This window comes from Arvicola amphibius, chromosome 2 (assembly GCF_903992535.2).
Source record: "Arvicola amphibius chromosome 2, mArvAmp1.2, whole genome shotgun sequence".
Classification (NCBI taxonomy): domain Eukaryota; kingdom Metazoa; phylum Chordata; class Mammalia; order Rodentia; family Cricetidae; genus Arvicola; species Arvicola amphibius.
In genome coordinates, this window is record NC_052048.2 from 34,492,818 (window position 1) to 34,520,307 (window position 27,490).

General features: G+C 42.6%; 2 protein-coding genes across 2 annotated transcripts in view; one reads left to right on the forward strand and one right to left on the reverse strand.

The window, feature by feature from the left end:
* Positions 1–3,526: 3,526 nt before the first annotated feature.
* On the forward strand, positions 3,527–4,068 carry Fancd2os (FANCD2 opposite strand). The gene is given in 6 exon segments (XM_038317874.1): positions 3,527–3,559; positions 3,561–3,630; positions 3,633–3,686; positions 3,689–3,769; positions 3,772–4,016; positions 4,018–4,068. Coding segments are annotated over 6 exon segments (534 nt in total).
* A 1,202-nt stretch (positions 4,069–5,270) lies between these two features.
* The window catches only part of Fancd2 (FA complementation group D2), an 83,737-nt gene continuing 61,517 nt past the window's right edge, over positions 5,271–27,490 (reverse strand). Inside the window, 14 exon segments of the mRNA XM_042054581.1 lie at positions 5,271–5,678; positions 8,099–8,209; positions 10,857–11,003; positions 12,495–12,509; positions 12,511–12,549; positions 12,551–12,571; positions 13,421–13,467; positions 13,470–13,494; positions 17,911–17,949; positions 18,623–18,694; positions 19,215–19,308; positions 20,709–20,831; positions 22,816–22,909; positions 26,393–26,523. Of these exon segments, the coding sequence (XP_041910515.1) occupies positions 5,610–5,678; positions 8,099–8,209; positions 10,857–11,003; positions 12,495–12,509; positions 12,511–12,549; positions 12,551–12,571; positions 13,421–13,467; positions 13,470–13,494; positions 17,911–17,949; positions 18,623–18,694; positions 19,215–19,308; positions 20,709–20,831; positions 22,816–22,909; positions 26,393–26,523 (1,027 nt within the window). The 3' untranslated portion in view covers positions 5,271–5,609.

Below are 27,490 nucleotides of genomic sequence, written 5' to 3' on the forward strand. Positions count from 1 at the left end.
TAGCTCAGCCCGGTTCTTTCTGCTTCTTAGCTCCTTTGTAAGAATGTCTTTCTCCTCACACATTGCCATTTGCTAGGGCCGGGTTTTGTAGTGTGTGTGTGTGTGTGTGTTTCCTTCTTCCTAAGACTGCAGTTGGTTAATAGGAGACTCTGATTTGCTGGATACCAGTTGGATACCTCTCAACATGTCCCTTAGATGTGAGAAGACTACATAGAGGATTGTGTACAGATTGTCATGAAAGTATGGATCCCTCATTACCCAACAATTCTAAACATCTGATTCTTGGCTTTGGGACATTCATATTAAAAAAAAATACTGCTGCCGTAATGACAGCTTCATTTGCCTTTTAAATAGCAGGTGTCTTTTTAATTTATTTTTATTTTATGTTGTGTTGGTGTTATGCCTGCATGTATGTTTATGTGAGGGTGTTGGGTCCCCTGGAACTGGAGTTACAGACAGCTGTGAGCTGCCATGTGGGTGCTAGGAATTGAACCTAGGTCCTCTGGAAGATCAGTCAGTGGTGGTCTTAACCGTTGAGCCAATCGCTCCAGCACCTAGCAGGTGTCTCTTAATTAGGAAGATAAAAACAGAAAAGTTGTAACTCAAAAGCACTTCCTCTTTTCCAAGTGTCATCATTTTCTGCTTTCTGATTTCCCATCCAAATTCTTTTTTGTTTTAACCTCTTCTGTAATGGGGAGTACATGTATACACAATGGGCACTGGACAAATGCCTCAAGATTCTGTAGGACTTTTCAGACCCAGATCTCTGCCTGACCCCAACCCTTGAGTCCCCCAAGTCTCAGCAAACAAGACTTTAAAATCCATCTTTAGGGTGAATGTGTTTTTTCCCACTGTGTCTTTCTGTGTATTCCAGCCGACCTCACACTCGGGCCAGCACTCCTGCCTTAGTTTCATGAGTGCTGAGATTAAAAAAAAAAAAAAAGTACACCAAATGCTCAGCTTGTCCAAATTAAAAAAAAAAAAATGGAACAATGAGTTCTACCAGTAGGGGAAATGCAGGGCTAATTCTGTTTTAAGAAAAGAGTAAGGCCCCCGCCATGGTGGCACGTGCCTTTAATCCCAGGGCTCGGGAGGCAGAGACAGATCTCTGTGAATTTGAGGCCAGCCTGGCCTACAAGAGCAAGTTCCAGGACAGGCTCCAAAGCTACAGAGAAACTCTGTTTTGACACCCCCCCCCCAAAAGGAGCAGAGCTCAGGCAGTGGTGGTGCACGCCTTTCATCCCAGCACTCGGGAGGCAGAAACAGGTGGATCTCTGTGAGTTCGAGGCCACCCTACACAGAGAAACTCTGTCTTGGGGGAAAAATAAGCAGACAAGTTGTTACAGTTGTTATTCCTCCAGCACTTGCATACTCTAAGAGACTGAAATAATTGGTGGGGGGGGGGGCGGCAACTCCTGCCTTCCATTGCCATTCATGCTAATGGACGTGCTGCCTCACAGCACGACTTTTGGAGTTTTGGACATGGTGAAACATCTGTTTCTCAGCTTCAGACATGAGACAGAAGCATCCTGAGGTTTAACAGAACGACAGAGAGAAGTATGGGGCTGAAAAAGAGAGCTTAGTGGTCGAGAGTACTTTATGCTCTTGCAGAGGACCCAGCTTCTGATGGCCCTCTTCTGGCACCAAGGTCTCCCTGCACAGACAAGTTGCACATAATCCACACAGACAAACACAACTTAAAACATATTTTGAATTTCAAGAAGACAAGTTTTCAGGCAGAAAGCTATGATAAAATGTATTATTCTCTACAAGAGCTAGCTCCAGGACAGGCTCTAAAGCTGGCAGAGAAACCCTGTCTCGAAAAACCACAAAAAAAAAAATGTATTATTCTCTTAACAGGCAAGCATTTATAATTTTGTTTGCACTGGCGCCCTTGCAGTACAATAATAAAATCTTCCCAGACACTGGAGCCACAGTGTTGAGCCAGGCAATAACTATAAAGGTTAACTTTTAACACTGATTTATAGTCTTGAAGACCGTCCATACTTGACCACAGCCTTGACGTGGGGAATTTGTCCTCTGGTGTCCTTGTCAAATGTACCAGGTGTAAAGGGGTGGAGAGGAACTGAAGTATGGGACTGGAGCTGTCCTGTATCTGCTGGCTCCTGGTAGGGCCTCTCCAGCCCCCGCCCCGCCCCAACGATCCTGAGTCACAAAGGAGGTTGCTAGGTCGCCGGACGAAGAAGAAAAAATGCGTCTGCTACTTTGGAGCGTGCAAGCCCGCGTGGAGGTTCAGTAGGTGAGCTCCCGGCCGGCCAGGGGGTGGTGCTGGTGGGTCCGGCCCGGGATCCCACCGGCTGCCCGGGCCTCGGCAGGGTCATGTGGCTCCAATCCGAGGGAGGGACTTCCAGGGAGACAAGCCTGGTCTTCAAGCACCCCCAGCCGCTCGGGACGTTTTCACTGTTCACGAGGACTTCAGCTGCACTTTGCGCTGCCTTCCCCTTTCCCAGGTGGGGAAATCGAGGATCCGGGTTCCTTAGAAGGAAGGCACTTATAAAAAGGAAGTCTTCTGGACTGGGGAACCAGGTGTTTCCTATGCAGGTCTAGTACAGCAACTTGTAAAGACTACCCAGTTCATCCCCTACCTGCAGAATGTTTAAAGTTACTTCCTATAATGCCGGAGAACTGGGGCAGAACCATTTTATTTAAAACCTTGTGTGAAGGGTTGGAAAGACCTGGAGTCCAAAGTCCTCCCATCTCTTTTGGTTTAGTCTGGGCATTTGATAAAGCTTTTTCCTCTTTTTTTTTTAGGAGATGAATCTAGAAATGAATCTTATTTTTAAAAACGTTTAGAGGCGTTAATAGCCTACATCCACCTTGCCATGCTGGTATATCCAGAAACCTCCTCTTGGTTGTTTTGGGGTTTTCTTACCCTATGTAGCGCAGGCTGATTAATGAACTCATAGCCAATCCTCCTGCTTCATGAGGAAGAGGAATGAAAACTGGAGGCTGCTTAAAAGCCGCACTGTAAACTGCAAACTGCGAGGTGCCACCGGAATCTTTGGAGGCTTTGCATGCATGCAAACTTCTGGTCCCACCCACATTTCTAATTAAGTAGGTCTGAGATGGGCCCTAAGAGCTTGCATTTCTACTAGGTCCTAGTGAAGTTAAACGCGCTAGTTTTAGGGTTATATTCTTGAGGGCTCTGCGGAAGCACCATTACAAGTGCTTGCAGGACATGGGCTGAGTTTCTTCTCATCAAATAATGTCTCATAAAGTCCAGCCACTTGTGCCCCACCAGAGGCATTGACTGAAATACTCCATTTCAAACAAATCCATATCATCTGCAGAACGGGGTGAACTTCCTTACCCTGGGGAGGTTTAGCGTTGTGCAGCAGTTATCCAGCAGTATCTGCAGAACTATTGACCCCTGCCATGTAGTGGACCCCACAAAGTTTAAGACAGTAATGAGACAAACGTGGAATTTGCCACAGTACCGCTTCTCCCCTCCCCCAAAGCCCAGCAGGGAAATTCCATGTCTGATTCCTTTCCTTTAGGACTGTCAATGGCAGGATACCAGCTCTGGTCACCATGGACATACGCTGGATGAGAGCTTCCAATGGCTGCGGCACACAACACCTACCCCCTGCTCCAAACACCCTTTCAGGGCCCTCCTTGCTTCCCACACACCCCCTCTGACCTTGAAGTGCAGCTGTGCTTTCAAGAGTCACTCTTGTCCTAGACAGCCCACTTGTGGCACCTGGAGAGAGCCCCAAGTTACCCTGTCACACCTCAGAGCTCCGAGCAGTGACAACAAGAAAGGAGCGGTGAGGAAGCCCCCAGCCAGGTCCGCCTCCACGGGGGGGTAGATTCTGTTTTCGGTTAGGGTCATCACAGCCCAGCCACCCAGTGGACGGAACCTTCAGAGTCTCAGACAAGTCAGCCTCTCTGCAAAATTATCAGCAGGGAGCCATCAGTGGCCCACTGGACTCAAGGAGCCTCAGATTCAGATGACAGTAACTATGTGCAAACAGATGCTACGCTCCATCCTCCTGCTTGTATGCCACGTACAAGAAGTGCACCTTTGCCTTGCAGCACTCCAAGTAAAGGGTCCCCATCTGACCCGTGTTCCACCCCATCTCTGTGGATGTACCAAAGCTTACAAAGACCTCTCTACATAAATTCAACCGTAAAATGTCAGATCCTCTGGCCTTTCAGTCAAGCTGTGACAGTTCCCTTCCTCCCTTTCTCTTCAGAAACAAGACTGACCAATTGACCAGTGATACTGAGCAAGGAAGAACATCTCTGCTGTAAAGCTAATGGCTATTTAAGTCAGCCTAACGCTGACATACAAATGTGATAGCGACTAAAACTATCAAACAAACCAGCCCTAGTGTGAACACACAAATGCCCAAAGTCAGTAATGAGATGGCAAAGAAAAGGGATGCCAAGAAAAGACATGTTATGGCTGACTGGGTAACCAGAGATGAAGGGGATCCAAAAATCTGTATGTGGGTTAAGAACTAACGTAAAAAACAGCTTTGCTGCCTCAAACGAATGTCAATAAATAAAACATAACTTTAATACCAGCATGGGTAAAAATATAACAAATATTAAACACTCTTAAGAGCATGGCAAGGAAGAGCCTGACAGCAGCTTTGAGACTGGGCTTCCTGGCAGATGACAGGAGAATCCCCTACTTTAGCTCCTGATGTTCTATTTCTAATAAACTATATTTTGTATGATTCTTACAACTAGATCCTAGGCATAATTCAGAATAATGTGGAAATAAATACTATATATATATATGTGAATATATATATATAAATATAAATAAAATGCCAGCAGATGTTTGATGATGTCTTTTCTTCCTTTGTTTTATACTAATAAACAAAAAAATTTAAAGCAAGCTGGTGAGGTGGCTAAGCAGCTAAAGGTCTGGAATTTTGACCCCTGGAACCGATATGGTAGAAAGAGAGAACTCCACTTCCACCAGGTGTCCTGTGTTCTCCACATGTGCCCCATAGCACGTATGTGCCCCACACAGAACAAAAAAAGTATTTAAACATTCAAAAGCAGTATTCAAGACCCTCGTAGTCAGCATGAATACCATAACAGCTAGGCTACACAGAGAGACCCTGTCACAAAACAAAACAAAAACCCAACAAAAATCCAATTAAAAGGTAGCTAAAATGTTCTTTTTGACTTTTTTGGTCACTGACACAAATGATATTAAGGCCCTGGTATGACACAAACCTCACTCAATCCCACCCAATCCCTGAATAATGAGACATATCTAAAGTGAGGAATAAGTTATCTGAAGCAAAACTCAGAAGATAGTTTATTTACAAAGTTATCATAAGCCTGAATTTTTAAATAAATCAGTTTCAAAACTAGTTCCCAAAGGCCAGTCAGAGCATTTACTTGCAGAATCAGCATTGCCATGTTTCTCCAAACCACTGATGGATGCTACAATGGAATCCTGAGCCAGGAACTTGGATGTTCAACAACCTGTGAAATCCATTGGTTAATTAAATAAAAACCCCTTCTTGAAGGAAAAACAGGACGCCAGGACGCTCTGGTTTGAAATCCCAAAGAGGAAGGGGCAAGAGGCTGCAAAGACGAAGGCGCAGTTGTGTCCCTGGGGTCTACTCAGAGCTGCCATCACTCTCATCATCTTCATCCTTCTGTCCATCACTTGCTTCATCTTCCCCATCCTAAGGGAGAAAGGAGAAAAAGTTCTTGAGGCCAATTCTTGCAACATAGCTGCCACAGGCGTACACTATAGAGCTTTTCTTTCTTTCTATCTTATTTTTGTTTTGTTTTGTTTTGTTTTTTTGAGACAGGGTTTCTCTGTGTAACAGCCCTGACTGTCCTGGAACTCACTATGTAGACCAGGCTGGCCTCAAACTCACAGAGATCTGCTTATCTCTGCCTTCTGAGTGCCAGGATTAAAAGCATGTGTCACCATCACCTAGCCATTTCCGCTTGTAAAAGCAATGAGAATTTTAAAACCCCTGTAAGCTAAAGCAGAAGTCCCCTCTTGTTTCTTTTTGTTTTGAGACAAGCTCATCTCAAATCATTATGTTGCTAAGAAGGACCTTGAGCTTGTGAGCTTCCTCCACCTCCCAAGTGCTGGGATTATAGGCACATTCAACCACGTTCAGCTCCTTTGTTCTTTGTTTTCTGAGATGGGAGGCGTGTTATTATACAGCCCTTCGCTATCCTCAAACTCAGGAGATCCACCTCCTCCTGCCTCCCAAGCGCTGGGACTACGTAAGGGCATGTGCTTGGCTCCTCTATAATTCTTGCCACAAACTATAAGTAAAGACCATAGAGAAAGGTTTTTGTTTTGTTGAGACAGGGTATCATTGTGTAGACCTATCTGGTTCAGAACTTGTTTTGTAGAACAGGCTGGCCTCAAACTCGCTGAGATCTGCTTGCCTCTGCCTCCCGAGTGCTGGTATTAAAGGCACATGCCACCACTGCCTAGCCAGAGAGGTCAGTTTGCTTTTTTTTTTTTTTTTTTTTAAAGATTTATTTATTACATATATTGTGTTCTGCTTGCATGTATGCTTGCAGGCCAGAAGAGGGCACCAGATCTCATGACAGATCTGGTGAGCCACCATGTGGTTGCTGGGAATTGAACTCAGGACCTCTTAACATCTGAGCCATCTCTCCAGCCCCAGAGAGGTCATTTTGATATTGAATTATTTACAACTGAACAAAATCAGCATGATCTTTAAATAAGCCAAAGCGTTCCAACTGTTCTTCAGGCATAAAACCAGAAACAAAGTCATATTATCAATTCAATATAAAACAAGGCTTAGTATGGTACAGCTCTGTAGTCCCAAGATTCAGGAGACCAAGGCAGGAAGACTATGAGTTCAGAGACAGCCTGGGCTACATAGCAAGATTCTGCATATACAAAGAAAAGGAATAAATAAACAAGCAAATATGTGTATGTATTGTGTGTATGAAGCAATGGTTATGACAAGCTCTGGCATATACAGCAGGAGTCCAACATGAAACTGGTTTGTTCCTTTACTAGGACACATTTATGTACTGGAAGCATAGTATACTGACTACCTCGAATTCTTTATAAGAGTAAGTCAGAAGAAGTCGATTATAGAACTAAAATAGAGCCTACAGACGTCATCATGGAGAGTCTTTCTATGCACAGCTTCTAGCTAAATGCCTGGTATCCAGAACACAAATGAACTGAGCAAACTTGATTGCACACATTTTCATTTAGCTTATATTAAATTCACAAAAGCACCTGTCCACAGAAAATGAAGGCCTGTATTATTTTATTCCTTTGTAGTAGCAGCTTGACTCTAGGCTTCTGCTTTCGTGATTCAATGTTAAAACAAGGAGAGGCTGGAGAGATGGATCAGTGTTAAGGGCACTGACTGCTCTTCCAGAGGATCAGGTTCAACTCCCAGCACTTACATGGTGGCTCACAACTCTAATGTCAGTCCCTGAGGGAGGCGGGGTGTTCAACGCCCCCTCTGGCACCTATAGGGGCACACACACACACACACACACACACACACACACACACACACACACACACGATGCAAAGAAAAACATGCACAGTAATTATACATGTTTAAAAAAAACTGAAATGGTGCATGCTTTTAACCTCAGCACTTGGGAGGCACAGACAGGCATATCTTTGTGAATTCAAAGCTAGCCTGATTTACATATTAAGTTCCAGGTCCAGGACTGCCAAACAAAGCTGAAATGGTTTAATTCATTTTTAACACAGAACATGCTGGTCTTTTCTCCCGTCTAGAACAATTTTACACACAAGATCATGGAAAATAGGACACTACATAATGGAAGAAAAAAAACTCCACTTTGTTTTTGGTACAGACAAAATGTTGAATTTACAAATGTGTACATGCTAAATACATGCTCTATCACTGAGCTATAATTCCCTGTAAGCTGTAGACAAATATTCAACACACCTTGAGAGACAATGTAATTGTATTATATGGATTCCAAAGCATTCATATAAGCTTTTTTGTAGGGAATGGAGATGGGCACAGAAGTATTTAACAATAGATAGATACAGAGAAAATCCTGTACTTTGGGCTAACAAAGAATATTTAATAAAATGTTCCACCAATACCAGACCAGCCTGTGCAGATAATTCTGTTGCTCTGTTCTTGGAGACGCTATCCTCACTGTCCTCTGAAGTGCTTTCTGGGGAAGAGGGACACTGGGAAATAATTTCTTCACCCTAAATGTAGAAGAAGCAGAAGAAATGGAGGATCATAATGAGCACATTTATGGTTTTGAGGAAGGCCACGTTTCTAGGTATTACAGAAGAAATACTCTAGCCATTCAAAACATATCAACTGGGTTAAAAAGATGGCTCAGAAGTTAAGAACACTGGCTGCTCCTCCAGAGGTCTTGAGTTCAAGTCCCAGCACCCACATGGTGGCTCACAGCCAGCTATAGTAAGAGCTGGTGCCCTCTTCTGGCATGCAGACATACATGTAGACAGAACACTGTATACACAATAAATTGAAAAAAAAAAAGAAAAGCTGTAAGAATATTATAAGAACAAAAACATAACCTCCGATCTATCATTTAGGGAAACACTATTCAATTCCAGGTTTCTGAGATGCTCATGGAACTGATACATAATTCTATTACAAAGGTCCATATTTTATAATCTAGATTTGTATTGATGACTCTCTCAGTAAAATGCCAAATATGGATCTAAAATTGTTCCAAGGCTGGAATTGTAATCAGAACTTAGAAGAAAATCAAAGTTGTGGCTAGTGTGGGGCTAACACAGTGAGACCCTTGGTTGCCCAAAAATTCTCAGTACCCTCAAGGTTATTCTCCTCCCCTGCCCTTCCTTAATACAGCCAATAACTCCCTCCCTCCCTCCCTCCCTCCCTCTCTCTCTCCTCTCTCTCTGGGTTTTCGAGAAAGGGTTTCTCTGTAGCTTTGGAGCCAGTCCTGGAACTAGCTCGTATAGACTAGGCTGGCCTCGAACTCACAGAGATCCGTTTGCCTTTGCTTCCTGAGTGCTGGGATTAAAGGCATGCGCCACCACTGCCTGGCTCGTACCTCAAGGTTTATAAGCAGCACACATGACCACAAACACCAAGCAGAGTCTGAGGAACCGTCTGGATTTAAACCCTGGTTCACTAACTCACTGCTAAAAAGTCTGCAAAAGTTACCATCCTGAGCTTCAATTTTCTCCAAGAAAACAAACAGAATTGATTTCCTAAGTTTGATTTGTAAGAGAGAAAACCACTATTCTATTCTTTTCATATATAGAATTATAAAATTCAGCTAGTGGGACTGGAGAGATGCTTTGGCAGTTTATTGCTCTTACATGGGAGTTATGCTTAGTTCTCGGTGCCTATGTGGTGGCTCACAAATGCCTATATAACTCCAGTTCTAGGAAAAAACAACACTTTCTACTGGCCTCCTCTAGATCTTGCACACATGTGGTGCACATAAACTCATAGAGGAACACATACAGACATATTTTAAAATGTTAAAAACAACCCTCAGGTAGTCTAAGTATGAACAAGGAAGAAATGGACCCTGAAAGTGAGTGATTCTGACATTATGAAACAGCGTAACATGCAAACGGGTTCCAGGTAATCGGACAAAGACCCTTAGACATGCCCATTTGCTAAAACTGGAGAGAATTTTTAGTAAAAAGACTGCTTTAGGAAAAATTCAAAAGTTTGTCCATATGTGAGAATGTTAAAAATCTGCTCTCAGTGGGGCTCACAAGCATCTCTCTGGCACAGAGAAAGTGCTGTACAAACTGGCTCCTTGTTTTTTTCTTTTTCTTTTTCTTTGTTTTTTGAGACAGGGCCTCACTATGTAGCTCTGGTTGTCCTAGAACTTGCTCTGTAGACCAAACTGGCTCCAAACTCACAGAGATCTGCTTGCCTCTGCCTCCCGAGTACTGGGGAGCAGAGCATTAATTAATAGCATGCATCTCCACTGTCCTGCTAAATAGTACTGTGAAATTTTTTTTACCATTATTTTTATGTCTATTAGTGTTCTACCTGCATGTGTCTGTGTACCACATGCATGTGTTATGCCTGTGTCATGAGTCCTCCAGGAGTCTGAATTCGTATACAAAAGCAAAGAGCCTTTATTGTGAGCTTGAGCATGGCTCTCCATCCATCACTCCAACACAGCAGCTGGATCAGAGAGAGCATTGAGCTCAGCTATGGCAGGGTTTTTAAGGAATAAAAGATGGGGGTAGGGGAGTTTTGGATTCAGATGGGGGTTGAACAGTTTGGGCAGAAGTGAGGTAGCAGAAGTCTTGTCAAATAGGATTGGTACCTGTGTTGTTGCAAGGAAATTGGCAACCTCCATCTAAGTTAGGTACGCTATCCTTAATGTTCTGGAGCATGCAGTACTTGTCTGTCTCAATTCTGACTGGTCCCTCGCAGGGTACAGTCTGTGGCTTTTCCTGGTTATTGTAGGGGCCTGGTCCCAGTATTCTTAGTCTGCAGTCTGTCATGGCTACACTAATGTTAAACTAGACCTCTTCAAATGCAGGCCCATGGAGGCATGTAAAGGGGGTTGGATCCCTAAACTGGAGTTACACACATTAAAAGCATGCACCACCATTGCCCGGCTCCTCTACTTACTTTTAAATTTGTTGACAGTTTTTCTAAATTGCCCAGACTGGTCTTTAACTCACTTTGTAGATGGGCAAACTTAAACTTGTAATCCTTCTGCCTCAGACTTCAAGGTAGTTGTGTTACAAGCCTGTGCCACCAGGCCCAACTAAAAGCAGTCTTATTAGGAGAACAGGGTCTGGGTGACCTCTTTTGTATTTCTTCTGGTGCTCTCAAAGAACGGGTGTAGGAGTTCATAACTGATAACTTCAGGCTTACCTGTAAGTCTCGGTTTTTGAGAGTACCCAACCAGAAAGCCTCTCTACAATTGTTGAGGACAAGCATGGCTTTGACTCTGCAAACTAACAGCTCCAGGGACTTTTTGAGTAAAGGCACATGTTTGGTGAGTCTTGTGTCCTGGTGAATCTGAAGAGAAAGAAATCATTCAGCTCTATCATGTTTCAAATTTCTTTTACAAAAATGTCTGAACGTGTCATACCTGGAGAATAAGAGGATATGCTGGCCAATATGGCCCAGAGACATGGTCCATCAAACAGTACTAGTTTGATGAGTACTCCAAAAGAATGTCAGCTAAAAACTCAGAACTAAAAGACACACCACCAGCACCTCTAGCTGCCTGGTATGAGCTCTATTGACTAATCATCAGCAAATTACTTCAAGGTGTATATAATGATATTTAGCTCTGGTCAACTTTAAGAAATGGCTCAAAGAATCTTTTGGTTTGCCAGGTACCACAGAAGCCACCACTGTTTCTATGTTCCTTCAAACGTGACAAGGGTTCAGCAGCAACAATTGGAGGGTTAGTTTGTTGCTGCTGTTGGATCCCCTCACCCTTCAGAGTCTCACTATGTAGCCCTGGCTGTCTTGGAAACTATGTAGATCAGCTGACCCTGAAGTCACAGAGACCCCCTGCTTCTGCCTTTCAAGTGCTGGCATTAAAAACATGTCCCATGACAGCTGACTTAGAGAAGATCTGTAATACTCAGATACTCTCACAGGAGACAACCGAGTCATGTAGCTCAAAAGTTCTAACATGGCTGGTTGGGAATACTTCCAGGCTCCAGCAGTTCCCACCAAACAGTTCTCCCACCGCATTTCTTTGTGTGCTGGCTAGTTTAAGTCAACTTGACACAAAGCTAGGGTCACCTGCAAGGAAGGAACCTCAGTCGAGAAAATGCTTCCATAAGACTGCACTGCAGGAAGTATATAGGGCATTTTATTAATTAATAATGATGCGGGAGGGTTGTTTTAACCCATTAAGGGTGGGGCTACCCCGAGTTGGTAGTCTTGAGTTCTATAAGAAAGCAGGCTGAGCAAGCTACAAGGAGTAAGTCAGTAAGCATGGCTTCTCTATCAGTTTCCTCACCGCAGGTTCTCCTGCCCAGTTTGAGTTCCTGCCTTGGTTTTCAAAGGATATGCATACTAAATAAACTCCATCCCCCAAGTTGCTTTTGGTCATGGGGTTTCATCACAGCAACAGAAGCCCTAACCCAAGGACACTTTGTAAAAGGGTACTCATCTGGAGTGTTCTATATTCTCTCACTCCATGAAGTGGACATGGTTGTTGATTTATTCTGAGACAGTATCTTCCATGTAGCCTGGGCCAGTCAGCTCTACGTGAGTACTGAGATTATATATCTCAGCACTACCTTGAGTCCTTGGGAGCAAAGCTGTTTCTAGAGGAAACAGCTATAGAATTTGGGCCTAAATACAAAGATTTTCTCTTTAGGTAACTGCCAGACTCATCCAGTAACAAAGGATTTGCTGACTCTAAAACAAACTGTGCTTAGACACAGGGTGTGAAAGCTAGATCTGGTGGACCCATGTCCACATCTCAGCAGAAAGACTGAGTTTCAGGCCATAGCTGGATATACTTCATAATGAGACATTTCTTACCTTGGAATGTCCACAAAAGGTGATGAAGGAGTCTTGTGTTCAGCTGAAGGGTTTCCCAGCAAGCTCAGAACATCTTCCTAACAACACAAAATTTTATAAATGTTCTGGTTTAACATTCTATGTTATTTCAGATGCAATATGTTCTTGCAGCAGGGGCTCCAAGGAGGATAAACTCTGTAGGTCCAGCCTATGCTAATAATTATCTGAGTCTGGCCCTCGGTTGGGAATGCTGAATACTTAGTGCTACTTGGCTTTAAAAGTCTACCAAGCCTGTTTTCTAGCTCAAGTGGCTTCTAAAGTATTTTCAGAGACACTGCACAGAAGAACCTGGTGTAGAGCAACAGAATGAAGTACACGTTAAAGGGAAAGTGTAGAGGTGGGTCTGAACAGAGTGATTTGACTGCCTCAGCTTATCTGGGCACTTCTGGCTATAGCTAGCATGGTGTCATTTAAAATTGCTGCTCAGAATGTAGGCAACAGATTGCTGAAGCCCCAGCCCTGATGGAGGAGGGTCTTCTATCAATCTGTTGATTTCATTGGTTAATTAATAAAGAAAACTGCTTGGCCTGATAGGTTAGAACATAAGTGGGTGGAGTAGATAGAACAGAATGCTGGGAAGAAGGGAAGTGAGTCAGATGCAATGAAGCTCTGACCCAAGATGGACATAGGCTAGAATCTTCCGGTAAGCCACCCCTCGTGGTGCTACACACATTACTAAATATGGGTTATCAAAATGTGAGGAGTTAGCCAGTAAGAGGCTGAAGCTAATGGCCAAGCAGTGTTTAAAAGAATACAGTTTCCGTCTAATTATTTTGGGTAAAGTAGCCGGGTGGTGGGACACAGCCCGACCGTTACTTCTACACAGCTCCCACTGAGAAATAAGCCACAGAGAACCCTGGCAAACTGGCTCTGCTCTCAGTTCTTACCCGATGTTTCCGAAAGCTGAAGTCGAGGAGCGGCATACACTGCTTAGAAATGCTTCCACAAAGTGACGTCCATACTGAAGAGAGAAACACAGTGCTGAACTCCGGCTGAGGACTTTTACTTGAAAAGCCCTCAGATGAGGCAGCATAGGCCACTAACTTGTATACATTAAAAATAAATTGGGAGTGGTCCAAAAAGTTAATTTGGAGGACGTAACTGAAGTTGAAAAGTAAATAGGCCTGCTATATAAAGAAGTTCCAGAATTAAGTGAACTCTTGTACTTAGACACAGACAATGGCCAGAGCCCTTATTCTGCTCTGAGAACACGAGCAGAAGCTGATCTCCATCCCCCTGAGGATAATTCATTCAAAAGGAGAAATTGAGAGGACCAAAGGAACACATGGCCTGTTTCCAATCACATTACTCCTCCAGTACACTCATCTCCTGCACTGGACCATGGCAGACTGAAGAAGAGGGAAAGCCGCCGGGCGGTGGTGGCGCACGCCTTTAATCCCAGCACTCGGGAGGCAGAGGCAGGCGGATCTCTGTGAGTTCGAGACCAGCCTGGTCTACAAGAGCTAGGTCCAGGACAGGCTCTAGAAACTACAGGGAAACCCTGTCTCGAAAAATCAAAAAAAAAAAAAAAAAAAAAAAAAAAGAAGAGGGAAAGCCATAAGATACCGAGAATGGGGTACCACGCACTTGGAAGAAGACACCAAGAGTAGGGAAGAAGTGTTCTCCCATTATATTCCTTTTGAGCTTACCATCAAATCTAGGGCAGGCATGGAAATCCCACAGAAGTGAAGGGTGATATAACAGTCAGAATATCAAGCCCACATTCAAACCACATCACATGCTCTTTATGTGTCTCCTGGAGCAAAGAACTGAACTTGGGGCCTTGCACACACTAAGCAGGTTCTCTATAACTGAGCAACACCCAAAGCCTTGGGCCTTACAAGACTTTAAAAGAGGGAACCTCCCAAAGAAGAAAAAAATGCACAAATTAACATCACCAATGATGAAAACTAAATTAACAGAAGATAGCAATCACTGGTCATTAATATCACTTAATGTAAATGGACTCAACTCACCCATAAAAGGGCACAGGCTAACAGATTGGATAAGAAAACAGAATCCATCCCTCTTCTGCATACAAGAAACACATCTTAGAGTAAAGGGTTGGGAAAAAATATACCAATCAAATGGATCTAAGAAACAAGCAGGTGTAGCTATCCTAATATCTAACAAAATAGACTTCAAGCTAAAATCAGTCAAAAGAGACAAAGAAGGACATTTCATATTAGTCACAGGAAAAATCCATCAAGAGGAATCTCAATACTGAACATGTATGCCCCAAATACAAGGGTACCCTCATATGTGAAAGAAACACTTCTAAAGCTTAAATCATACATTAAACCCCACACACTAATAGTGGGAGACTTCAACAGTCCCTTCTCACTACTGGACAGGTCAATCAGACAAAAAATGAATAGAGAAATAAGAGAACTAACAGATGTTATGACTCAAATGGACTTAACAGATATCTATAGAATATTCCATCCAAACAGAAAAGAATATACTTTCTTCTCAGCATCTCATGGAACCTTCTTAAAAATTGACCACATACTCGGTAACAAAACAAACCTCAACAACAAAAAAAAAAAAAAAAAAAACAAAACAAAACAAAAAAAAAACTGGAATAACCCAATGTACCTTATCAGATCACCATGGTTTAAAAATAGAAGTCAACAGCAATACCAATTCCAGAAAAGCCACAAACACATGGAAATTAAACAATGTTCACTTGAATCATCAATGGGTCAAGGAAGAAATAAAGACTTCCTAAAATTCAATGAAAATGACCACACAACATACCCAAATTTATGGGACACAATGAAAGCACTGTTAAGAGCAAAGTTCATAGCACTAAATGCCAACATAAAGAAGCTGGAAAAATCCCACACTAGTGAATTAACAGAATATTTGAAAACTTTAGAACAAAAAGAAGCAAACTCACCTAAGAGAACTAGATGGCAGGAAATAATCAAATTGAGAGCTGAAATCAACAAAATAGAAACAAAGAAAGCAATACAAAGAATCAATGAGACAAAGAGCTGGTTCTTCAAGAAAATCAACAAAATAGACAAACCTTTATCCAAACTAACCAAAAGACAGAAAGAGAATATCCAAATTAACAATATCAGAAATGAAAAGAGGGATATAACAAACACGGAGAAAATACAGAGAATCATCAGGTCACAATCGCCTCTAATTCCAGCTCTAGGGTACCCAGTATCTCTGACCTCTGTAGACACCTGCACTCACATGTCCATACACACACAGATACACACACATGCACATAGTTAAAAATAATAAAAATAACTTAAAAAAGAAAAGTCAACAGATTCAACGTAATGTCCAACAAAATCCCAGCAAAATTCTTCAAAGACCTCGAAAGAACGGTACTCAACTTCATATGGAAAAGCAAAAAACCCAGGATAGACAAAACAATCCTGTACAATAAAAGAACTTCTGGAGGCATTACAATCCCTGAGTTCAAACTCTCCTACAGAGCTACATTACTGAAAACAGCCTGGTATTGGCATAAGAACAGACAGGAGGACCAATGGAACCGAATAGAAGACCGGGATATCAATCCACACATCTTCGAACATCTGATTTTTGACAAGGAAGCAAAAAATATCAAATGGTAAAAAGAAAGCATATTTAACAAGTGGTGCTGGCATAACTGGATATCAACATGTAGAAGAATGAAAATAGACCCATATCTATCACCATGCACAAAACTCAAGTCCAAATGGATCAAAGACCTCAACATAAAGCCAGCCACACTGAACCTTATAGAAGAGAAAATGGGAAGTACACTTGAACTCATTGGCACAGGGAACCACTTCCTAAATAGAACCCCAGCAGCATAGATACTGAGAGAAACATTAATAAATGGACCTCCTGAAACTGAAAAGCTTCTATAAAGCAAAGGACACAGTAAACAAGACAAAACAACAGCCTACAGAATGGGAAAAGATCTTCTTCACTAACCCCACATTAGACAGAAGTCTGATCTCCAAATTATACAAAGAACTCAAGAAATTGGACAACAAAAGAACACATAATCCAATAAAAAAATGGAGTAAAGATGTAAACAGAGAACTCTCAACAGAGGAATCTAAAATGGCTGAAAGACACTTAAGGAAATGTTCAACATCCTTAGTCATCAGAGAAATGCAAATCAAAACACCTCTGAGATTCCATCTTATACCTGTAAGAATGGCCAAGATCAGAAACACTGATGACAACTTATGCTGGAGAGGTTGTGGGGAAAAGGGAACACTTCTGCATTGCTGGTGGGAATGCAAGCTGGTACAACCTTTTTTGGATGTCAGTGTGGCAATTTCTCAGGAAATTAGGAAACAACCTTCCTCAAGACCCAGTAATACTACTTTTGGGTCTATATCCAAAGGATGCTCAATTGTGCCACAAGGACATGTGCTCAACTATGTTCATAGCAGCATTGTTTGTCATAGCCAGAACCTGGAAACAACCTAAATGCCCCTCGACCAAAGAATGGATAAGGAAAATGTGGTACATTTACACAATTGAGTACTACACAGGAGAAAAAATAATGGCATCTTGAATTTTGCAGAAAAATGGATGGAGCTAGAAAACATTATTTTGAGTGAGGTAATCTAGACACAGAAAGACAATCATCACATGTACTCACTCATAGGTGGTTTCTAAACCATGAAACAAAGAAAACCAGCCTACAAACCACAATCCCAGAGAACTCAGACAACAATGAGGACACTAAGAGAGACATACATAGATCTAATCTACATGGGAAGTAGAAAGTAGAAAAAGACAAGATCTCCTTAGTAAATTGGGAGCATGGGGACCTTGGGGGAGGGCTGAAGGGGGGAGGGGAGAGGAAGGGAGGGAAGAAGATAAAAATGTAGAGCTCAATAAATATCAATAAAACAAATACACTAAAAAAAAGGGGGTCCATCCATAACTCCTCCTCCACTACCTAAAAGCACTGGTGAGAGGGTGAGGGTATGCATGCTCTTTTTGTTTGTCAGCTGGTCTGTGGTAGGGTCTCACTATGCAGCCCTTGCTGACCTGAAAATCCCTGAGGAGACCAGGCTGACCTTAAAGCTCACCGAGATCCACTTGCTTCTGCCTGTCAAGTTCTAGGATTAAAGGTATATGCCACCAGGCCCACCTTGAACACTGCTCTTAAATTCAGCTGCTCTGTAGGCCTTCAACCTAGTTTCAATATTTTAACCAAAAATTCTCCAACTCATAAGAAAATTGCCTCTAACTACTGTAGAAAATATTACCCACTGTCTTCCTTGAAAAACCTATTAGCACAGACTCTGGCATGTAAAAGAGGTATAAAGCAATTCTCTTCAGCTGAGGTCCCTCTGGAATGACCCACAGGAATACATTGAACAAAGCCTAGGAAATCTCGTACCTTTAAACACACGTGCAGAACAGGATAACTGTCGAATACCTAGACAGAAGAAAGACAAGAAACCAAGACTGAGGTTGGCTCCTTTGAGTATTCCAGCCTTTTCCCTTTTAGAACATCATAGTTCTAAAATGAAGAAGGCATGCCAACAGTGTAACAGAAAATTAATTATAGGGTAAGAAACTCTCATAACTTAAATCCAAGAGAGCAAGAAAGGAGCAAAGGGGATCAAGGAATTGATTCAAACTAAGGATGTTGAAAAGATAGCATTATTAGAGGCACTTTGATCTGAAACTTTAAGAAGAAAGACTTTATGAGATGGAGAGAAGAGGGAATGACATTTTAAGCTGACAGAGCAGCCTATGCATAATCCAGTAGTAGAGAAAACTGTGTTTGACGACAATAAAGGCAATCAGAGTTGGAAGTGTAGTCAGATAAGAGGACCTAAGGCGAGAGGGGAGAAAATGGGGCAATGACAGGTAGTAAAATATTATACAGGCAAAACAAAACAAAACACCCCAAACAAAAAAATCAAATCCAAACAAACAAACAAAAACGGGGGAGGGGGACGGGGACAGTCATAGTGGCTAGAAGAAGGAGTTGCCCAGAATGAGTAGGGAGTCATGGAAGGGCGAAGAAAACAGCAAAGAGGTGATTCTGGAAAGCAGAGCTGTCAAGTCAGGGTCGGCTGGGGAGGCAGGTCAGGGCCCCATACTTTCATCAAATTGATGAGGATACTGAAGTCTCGAACAGCCATGTTCCAATACAGGAGCTTCTTTTCATGAACCTGGAGACAGCCAAACACAGGTCCCCGTCACAGCAAAATACTTCTACTGCCTTCCCACTAACACAGCTGGTTCATTATCCCTTCTTCAGAGATGTGGCAACCAGTTCACTTATCAGAGGCTCACATATACTGTGATGACATCAGAGCACCTCACAGCAAATCAGTTACTGTCGAGTAGGAAAAAGCTTCTGCTGGCCATCACATCTCTGGCTTCTGAGTCTCTGGGTAGCCCCTGTCTACCCCAGCTCTGACTGGGAGGCTGCCAAGACCCATACCATCTCTAACAGGCTTGGTGCTCTTTAACCATGTGGGAAGTGGCTAATAGAAAAAGTAAGGGGAGCTCAATTCTCACCTCCAACTAGAAGGAAAAGAAATCAAACCAGAAGATGTTTGAAAGAACTCCTAGATCTTGGTAACTGAAAGGAAACTGGTTAGGAGAAACTATACCCGAGAGATAAAAGAATTAACAATGCCCATGTAACCAAAGGTCATTTCTTTTTGAGAGCAATGCCTGAAGCACCTGCTGGGAATCTGTTGCTGTGCCAGCCTGAAGACCTTTCACTGTCTTCTCGAGTTCAGCCATCATCACACGGAGGAAAATGACGAAGGTGTGCCTACAGGGCGAGAGGGTGAACACTCACACGATGCACTGTTTATAAAAAGTCAGGCGAGCAACAGTCATTTCCACCTGTCTCCAAATGTTTTCTTTTTCACTAAGGTCCACTGAAAGAGGGGAATGGAAAGAATTAAACATGAGCCCAGGGACTGGGATGTAGTTCAATAGATAAGCGTGCTGTGCTTCCCCACCCTACCGCACACGGGATTCAGCACACACAGATGGGCGTGGTGGTGCATGCCTGCAATCAAAACACTAAGGAGGAAGTGAAAGCACCAGAACTGGAGGTTTAAGGTCATCCTAAACTACACAGGGAGTTTGAGGCTAGAATAGATGACGAGAGAGAGAGAGAGAGAGAGAGAGAGAGAGAGAGAGAGAGAGAGAGAGAGAGAGAGAGAGAGAGTGCACAGAGAGGAGCCAAAGCGAATGGCCTAGGAGACAATGGAGAGCTTGGAGAAGTGACACCTTGATGCTCTTTTCACTGCAGCAGCAGTAAGAGAGCAGGGGAAGCCAAGTGTAAGCTGTGGTTGTGTTCCCTTCACTGACTATAAGTGGAACAAAGTCTTTCTAACCTTCATTTTCCTCAAGTAAAACAGTGGTAATGATACCTCTACCTCACAGGAAACAAGATGATGTCTGATAAACTGGAATGACTTTATAAGTACAAGGTAACCATTGGTACTGTAAGACACAAAACCATTAGGTACAATAATCAACTGTTTTTCAAGGTGGTTAAAGTGTTTATTATAAAATGGTCTTGAGTCTCATTTTTATTAATTTTAGTGTGTTGGGAGATGAACCCAGGCCTCCCACATGCTAAATATGCACTATCAGTGAGCTACAACCTTATCATGAGTCTTAAGTTTAAAGGATAAAAGCATAAACCGTAGTTCTTTATCTGTGAAAACTGGAAGTAGTGATACATTCCTCCATGAGATCCTTTTCACACACCCTGTGAATGGTTTAAATCTGAAATACCCTCACAGGCTCATGATCTGAACATGGCCAATAGCGCTCTTTTGAAGGATGTAGAGAGCCTTTGCAAAGTAGGCCTGGCGGTGGAGTGGGTAGGCTTTGGAAGGGAACACCTGACCCTGATTCTGGTCTGTTTATTCTAGCTCCTGTTTACTCATGTGAACAAGCTGCATCCCCACACTCTTGCCACCAAGTGGCAAGTGACAGCATATCTCAACTGCCACAATGGACTGACTGTGACCTAAAATAAACCCTTCCCCTTTCAGATTGCTTCTGTTAGATATTTTATCAGTGATGGGAAAAGTAAAGAATACACCTGGATCGCGGGCTCTTCACAGTAAGACTTTTGCTGCCAAAGGAGTAGGTGAGTTTACCCTCTAGAAGAGAATTACATGGAGGACAGTGGAGCAAGAACTCCCTTACCTGGTCAACGTAGGAAATGTAGAGGAAGATCCATCTTTCGGTGCATTGACCAGTTCTGGGACACCAACACCAGCGATCTCCTCTATGGCCTTCAGAACATTGTCTGTGTGCTCCAGGTAGATGCTTTGCAAAGTGTCAGAGGAGTAGGGACACACATTATAGAATTACCATCTGCCCTGCTTACTGGCTGCAATGTAAGAACGTTTGCTTTAGCACCAGCTCCCTTCCTGGGTCCTGCGTCTCCTTACCAGGTGCACGGACAATGGAGGCAAATGATCAGGAACCCAAGCAAAGCTCTCCTCTTTGAAGCTCATTTTCTCAGAAATACAGTCAGTGGTGGAAGGCTGACTAACACAGTAACCACCTGCAACTCTATTCAGTATCTACATGTACTCTATGGAAATCCATGAAGGAAAGAACAAAAAGCAATCAGCATTACCCTATTGTTAGAACCAGATCAGATGGTGAGTGGTCAGTTCCCAGAGTTGTAGAAGTTCAAGACATGGAGTCGAGCCTGGTGGCATAGGTCTGGACTCTCAGTCACTTGGGCGGTTAGAGGCAGGAGGATCCCAAGTTCAAGACCAGCTTTGGTTACAGAATGAGTTCAAGGTGAGCCTGGGCAACTCTCCAGTCTCAGTCTCTGTTACTGTTTTTCAGTCTGCCTGTCTCTCTCTCTCACACACACACACATAAGAGAAAAGAAAATTCAAGGTATGATACAGGAACTCAGGTACAGCACTGTTAAATACATTATAACACAAGAGCTAGTAAATACACATCACCAACAATAATAAACTTTTTAGCTGGGCAGTGGTAGTGCATGCCTTTAATCCCAGCACTCGGGAGGCAGAGGCAGGTGGATCTCCATGAGTTCAAGGCCAGCCTGGTCTACCAAGTAAGTTCCAGGACAGGCTCCAAAACTACAGAGAAACCCTGTCTCAAAAACAAAAATAAAAAAATCAAACCAAAATGACTGATAAATAAATAAATATTTTTCTTCTTTCTTTTGAAGATTTATTTTATGTGCATTGGTGTTTTGCCTCCCCCTCTGTCTCTCTCTCTGTGTGTATACCATATCCCTTGGAAATGGAGTTGCAGATAGTTGTGGATTCCATGTGAGTGCCAGGAATTTAACCCAGGTCTTCTGGAAGAATAGTCAGTGCTCTTAATTGTTGAGACACCTCTCCAGTCCCAATAATAAACTTTTCTAAAGCAAGCAAACAAACAAACAAACAAACAAACAAACAAAAAACCCAAAAAACTTCATGAGAAGCTACCATGTATTACATTTTCAAATAAATTTCCCCTTCTCTCCCCATGTAACTCTGGTGACATTCACTTTGTTTTTGTTTTTCAAGATAGGGTTTTTCTGTGTAATAGCCCTGGACGTCCTGGAACTTGCTCCATAGACCAGGTTGGCCTTGAACTCAAGAGATTTGACTGCCTCTGCCTCTAATTGTGTTTCTAATTGAAATTAAGTTTCAATCAGAAACACAGTTAAGGGCTGGAGAAGTGGCTCAGCAGTTAAGCCACTGCTCTTCCATAGGACTCAGGGCCAATTCTCGGCACTTAGTGGCTTACAAACACCCGAAGCTCCAGTTCTAGAGGATATGATGACCTTCTCTCACCTCTGATGCCAGTGCATACACATGGTGCAAAGACATGCAGGCAAAACACCTATATAATAAATTAAAAAATGGAAACACAAAGAGCCAGCTGGATGGAGCACACTGGAACTACAGCACTCAGGGGGTAGATGCAGAAGGAACAGAAGTTCAAGCCTGTCCTCAGCTAGACACCCTGGAAGTAACAGATATGTCCAGACACAATGGGCAATAAGTGTATCTGATTCACTGTCAACAAGGAAGGACACAATGCAGACTACTCTATTCTCTCTAATTGGACTGTTGTAAGGAATTAGCTAACAGCACCCAGCAGAAGGAAAGCATCTTAGGATCCAAACTCTAAACTATGTTCATTCTAAACCATTTGCTCTCAAGTTCCCCTAACAGAGGTCATGATTCGGTCCCTAACCAGATGATGGATGCCAATTAACAGTAAAATGGAAAATGCAATCTGGCTCCCTGGAAGAAAGTAAATATCTTACCAAAGCAAATCATTCAGGTGATCATTAAAATTGGTGCTCTTCTCTCTTTCCCCATGAGGCCATGCACGACAGAGAAGTTGTTTGGCCAGGGAGGCTGTTTGGAAAACAAGAGAAAAAAAAAAAAAAAAAAAAGCATTCCATTCTTGATAAATCGACCTCATTCCTTTTTTTTTAAAAAGTAAATGTTTTTTAGATTTATTTTATTCACAAGAGTACTTTGCCTACATGTGCACCTGCATGTACATACATGTATACCTGGTGCCTGAGGAAGTGGTAGACTCCATGTGAGTGCTGGGAATTGGGAATCGAACCCAGGTCCTTCGCAAGAACAAGTGCTTTTTTTTTTTTTGAGACAGGGTTTCTCTGTGTAGCTTTGGTGCCTGTCCTAAAACTCGCTCTGCAGACCAGGCTGGCCTCAAATTCACAGAGATCCTCCTGCTTCCACCTCCCAAGTGCTGGGATTAAAGGTGTGCGCCGCCACCACCTCATTACAAGTGCTCTTAACCACTGAACGAATTCTCCAGTCCTGACCTCATTCTTTTAAAACCTACATTTAAAAACGCAATTGTTAGTGGAGTCTAATTGGTCACATCTATAATCCCAGCACTGGTGAGACTGAGGAGGGAAAACTACTGGGGCTGCGGAGGAGACACTGCCAACCATCTCCTCCTGAGCGTCAAGAGACCCTTAAAAAAAGAAAAATGAGAATCTCATTGTATACTGTAGGCTAGACTCAAACTTACAATTTTCCTTCAGCCTTCAGGGTACTGGAATTATAGGCAGATAGCACCAGCCCTGGCCTAAAAGACAATGTTTAAAAAGCTAATTTGTTCCTGTTCTATTAACCCAACTGCCATAAGTAAACCATTTGTCTAAGACTAAGTATACTCTGCTTAATGACCCTGTCCTAAAGCACAAAAACATGGCCACCTGTTTTAGGTCAAACCCTACTCTATTAATGTAGGAACAAAGATGTCTTTCACATCTTAATCTTGCTTTCTATTGTGCCAAAACTGGGAAATACAATTAGTGCTTTGCAAGAACTATGATAAAGGATTCTTAAAGAGAAGGACCTCCGTTCCTGGCCCCTAGGGAGGCATGGTGACACACACTTGTACTCCCAGAGCTGGGGAGGCCAGCACAGGAGATCTGGAGTTCAAAGCCAGCGTGGCTACATGGTGAGATCTCCTCAGAGATGGAGAGAAGGGAAAGGGAAAAGGGGGAAAAAGTCAGTAGGTGATTAAAAAAAGCATGAAAATGCCATAATGAACACATGCTTTTAAAAAAGACAGGCGGCGGGCTGGAGAGATGGCTCAGAGGTTAAGAGCATTGTCTGCTCTTCCAAAGGTCCTGAGTTCAATTCCCAGCAACCATATGGTGGCTCACAACCATCTGCAATGAGGTCTGTTGCCCTCTTCTGGCCTCCAGGCATACACACAGACAAAATATTGTATACATAATAAATAAATATTAAAAAAAGACAGGCGGCTGGGTAGTGGTAGGACACACCTTTAATCCCAGAACTCCAGAGGCAGAGGCAGGCAGATCTCCGAGTCTGAGGGCAGCCTGGTCTACAAAGTGGGTTCCAGAATAGATGGCACTATACAGAGAAACAAACAAAACAAAACAAAGCAAAAAAAAAAGGGTCAGGGATGTGGCCAGTACTTATTTCCTTGATGTTGTTTGTGATTTTCTTTCATCTCTATTCACTTTGTGATGTATGTACATATCTATGCACTATCATGTGACTAAAATAATAAAAAGATGTGGTGGTTTGAATGAGAATGGCCCCAGAGGTTTTATGCTTAAATACTTGGTTCTCAGCAGGTGGAACTGTTTGAGGATTAGAAGGTGTATTGGAAGAGGTGTGTCATTGGTGGTGGGCACTAAGGTTTCAAAAGCCCAGGCCATTCCCAGTTAGCTCTCTCTGTGTCCTGTCTGTGGATCAAGATGTGAGATCTCAGCTACTGTTCTATGCCATCTCTGAGAACCAACTGCCATGATTCTCACTACGATGGCCATAGACTCCAACCCTCTGAAAGTGTAAGCCCAATAAACTCTTGTATAAGTTGCCTTGGTCTCAGTGTCTTATCATAGCAATAAAAAGTATGTAAGTATCTAAAACAAGAAGGAAGCAGATTATTATGACTTATGTAGGGTATGGTGGCACATGTCTATAATTCTAGTACTTGGGAGTAAGAGGAAGGGAGGATTGCTACAAGTCCAAGTTTAGCCTGATCTATATAGAGTTCCATGCTAGTCTGAAATACAAAACCTTGTCAAAAAAAAAAAAAAAAAGGCTAGAGAGATAGCCTAGAGTTTAAGAGCATTGACTGCTCTTCCAGAGGTCTTGAGTTCAATTCCCAGCAACCACATGGTGGCTCACAACCATCTGTAATGAGATCTAGTGCCTGCAGGTAGAACACTGCATACATTAAAAGAAAAAGTGCCAGGAAGTGGTAGCTCACACCTTTAATGCCAGTACCCAGAGGGCAGAAGCAGGCAGATCTCTGAGTTCCAGGACAGTCAGGGATACCTGGAGAAACCCTGACTTGCAAAGAAAAAACAAAAGAAAGGAAAAAAAAGAAAGAAAAGAAAAAAATCTAAAGATAAAAAAAAATAATCAAGAATTGAGAAAAAGGGCTCAAGACAAAGTTAGATAGTGAATGATCAAGGATGGCATGTGAAGCTTAACAGGTTAGCACTGGGTTTAATTTCAAGTACAAAAAAAGAAAATTTGGGACTGGAGAGATGGCTCAGTGGTTAAGAGTATTTGCTGGTCTTCCAGAGGACCTGGGCTGGTTTCCCAGCACCCACTAGGCAGCTCACAACTGTCTGTAACTCCAGTTATAGGGGAGCCAATGTCCACTTCTATTCTTCAATAATATATGATATACATGAAGGTGAAACACTCATACATATAAAATAAAAACAAAATAAATATCTTATTGGGAAAAAATCTAATTAATTTAAAAAAGAAACTAATCTGTTGTAGGTTGAGAGGCAGGCTGTGTCCTGCCGCCCGGCTAGCTTAACCCCCAAAATAACTATACAGAAATTGTATTAATTAAAACACTGCCTGGCCCATTATTTTTAGGCTCTTATTGGCTAACTCTCACATATTAGTTTAACCCATTTCCATTAATGTGTATCGCCACTTGACTGTGGCTTACCCGCATGAGTCTAACCAGAGTCCCAGGAGAACCATGGCATTTGCCTGTCTCTGCTTTCTTCCTCCCAGAATTCTGTTCTGTCTTCCCTGCCTACCTGAGTTCAACTCTATCAACTAGGCCAAGGCAGTTTCTTTAATAACCAATGAAAGCAACACAAAAACAGAAGGGCCTCCTACACCATTAATCAATTAATCTAACCAAAGTTACAGTAAGCAGTAACATAGTCCTTTCTGAGAAAACGGTCTCTTTGGTGAAGCAAGAGGGCATGCCCATGATTTTGTGGGATTTACATGCAATAAATACTCAAAGTTCTAGGAAACACCAAATGTACAAGTATAAGATATTAAACCTATTCATAACCCCCCCTCCCCCGCCTTCTCAAAAAAGGGATCTGGGACCATCACCAAGTTTTTCTTTCTTCTGGGTAGGTACTGCAGATTTCTCCAGAAGAGCCATCAAAAGTCTGAGAAGATAAAGACCACACTGGAAACTGGGAATGTAGTGGTGGAAATTTTGCAAGTAACTGAAGCTCTGGCTGTAAAGAAGCAAGAAACAATAGACACAGGCATCACACCACATGCATTAAAATGTTTTTACATGCACGCCAGTCGCCCAAGTCTTCTCCACGTAGTTTACAGTCATCAGGTAAAGGCCTGCTGACAAGTCGGCTCGCCTGAGTTGAATCCCAGAAAACTAAATGGTAGAAAGGGAAAGCCGACTCCTCTAAACTGTCCTCAACCCCGCCCACACAAAAATGTAAATAATTACGAACAATTCACCATGGTGCTTTAGTACCTTTTTTTTTTTTTTCTTAAAGATGGGGTCTCACTATGTAACTCTGACTGATCTGGAACTCACTTTGTAGACCAAGCTAGACTCTAACTCATAAAGATCAACTTGTTTCTGCATAGTTAGCGTAGTACTATGTTCCATTCAAGAATCTAACAGAAACGTATCTTTTACAGAGAAAGCTGGACAGAAAAAAGCTACATGGACAAAATTTTGGCTTAAGGAGGTCACGTACACTGAGAAACCCAAGCATCAGAATACCACACAAAACCCTGCATAAATTATTTGCTATTTTTGAATGTTATAGGTGGTGAGGAAGATCTCATGAAGACTAGGCTGACCCTGAACTCACAACAATGTGATGGGAGACTACAGGACAGGACTAGCAATTAGTGTCAACTAGTTGCTCCCTACATACCCTAAACTGCTAGAAGACGAAGTAGGTTCTTAGATAATCCAGAGTTGGCTAAGAGTAGGGAGTAGTGGCACATGCCTGTAATCCCAACAGCTAGGAAACTAAGGCAGGAGAATGGTGAATTTGAGGCCAGCCTAGGATACACAGTATGACCCTGCTTCAAAAAAAATCAAAAGAAAAGCTGGGCAGTGGTGGCGCACACCTTTAATCCCAGCATTCGGGAGGCAGAAGCAGGTGGATCTCTGTGAGTTCGAGACCAGCCTGGTCTACAAGAGCTAGTTCCAGGACAGGCTCTAAA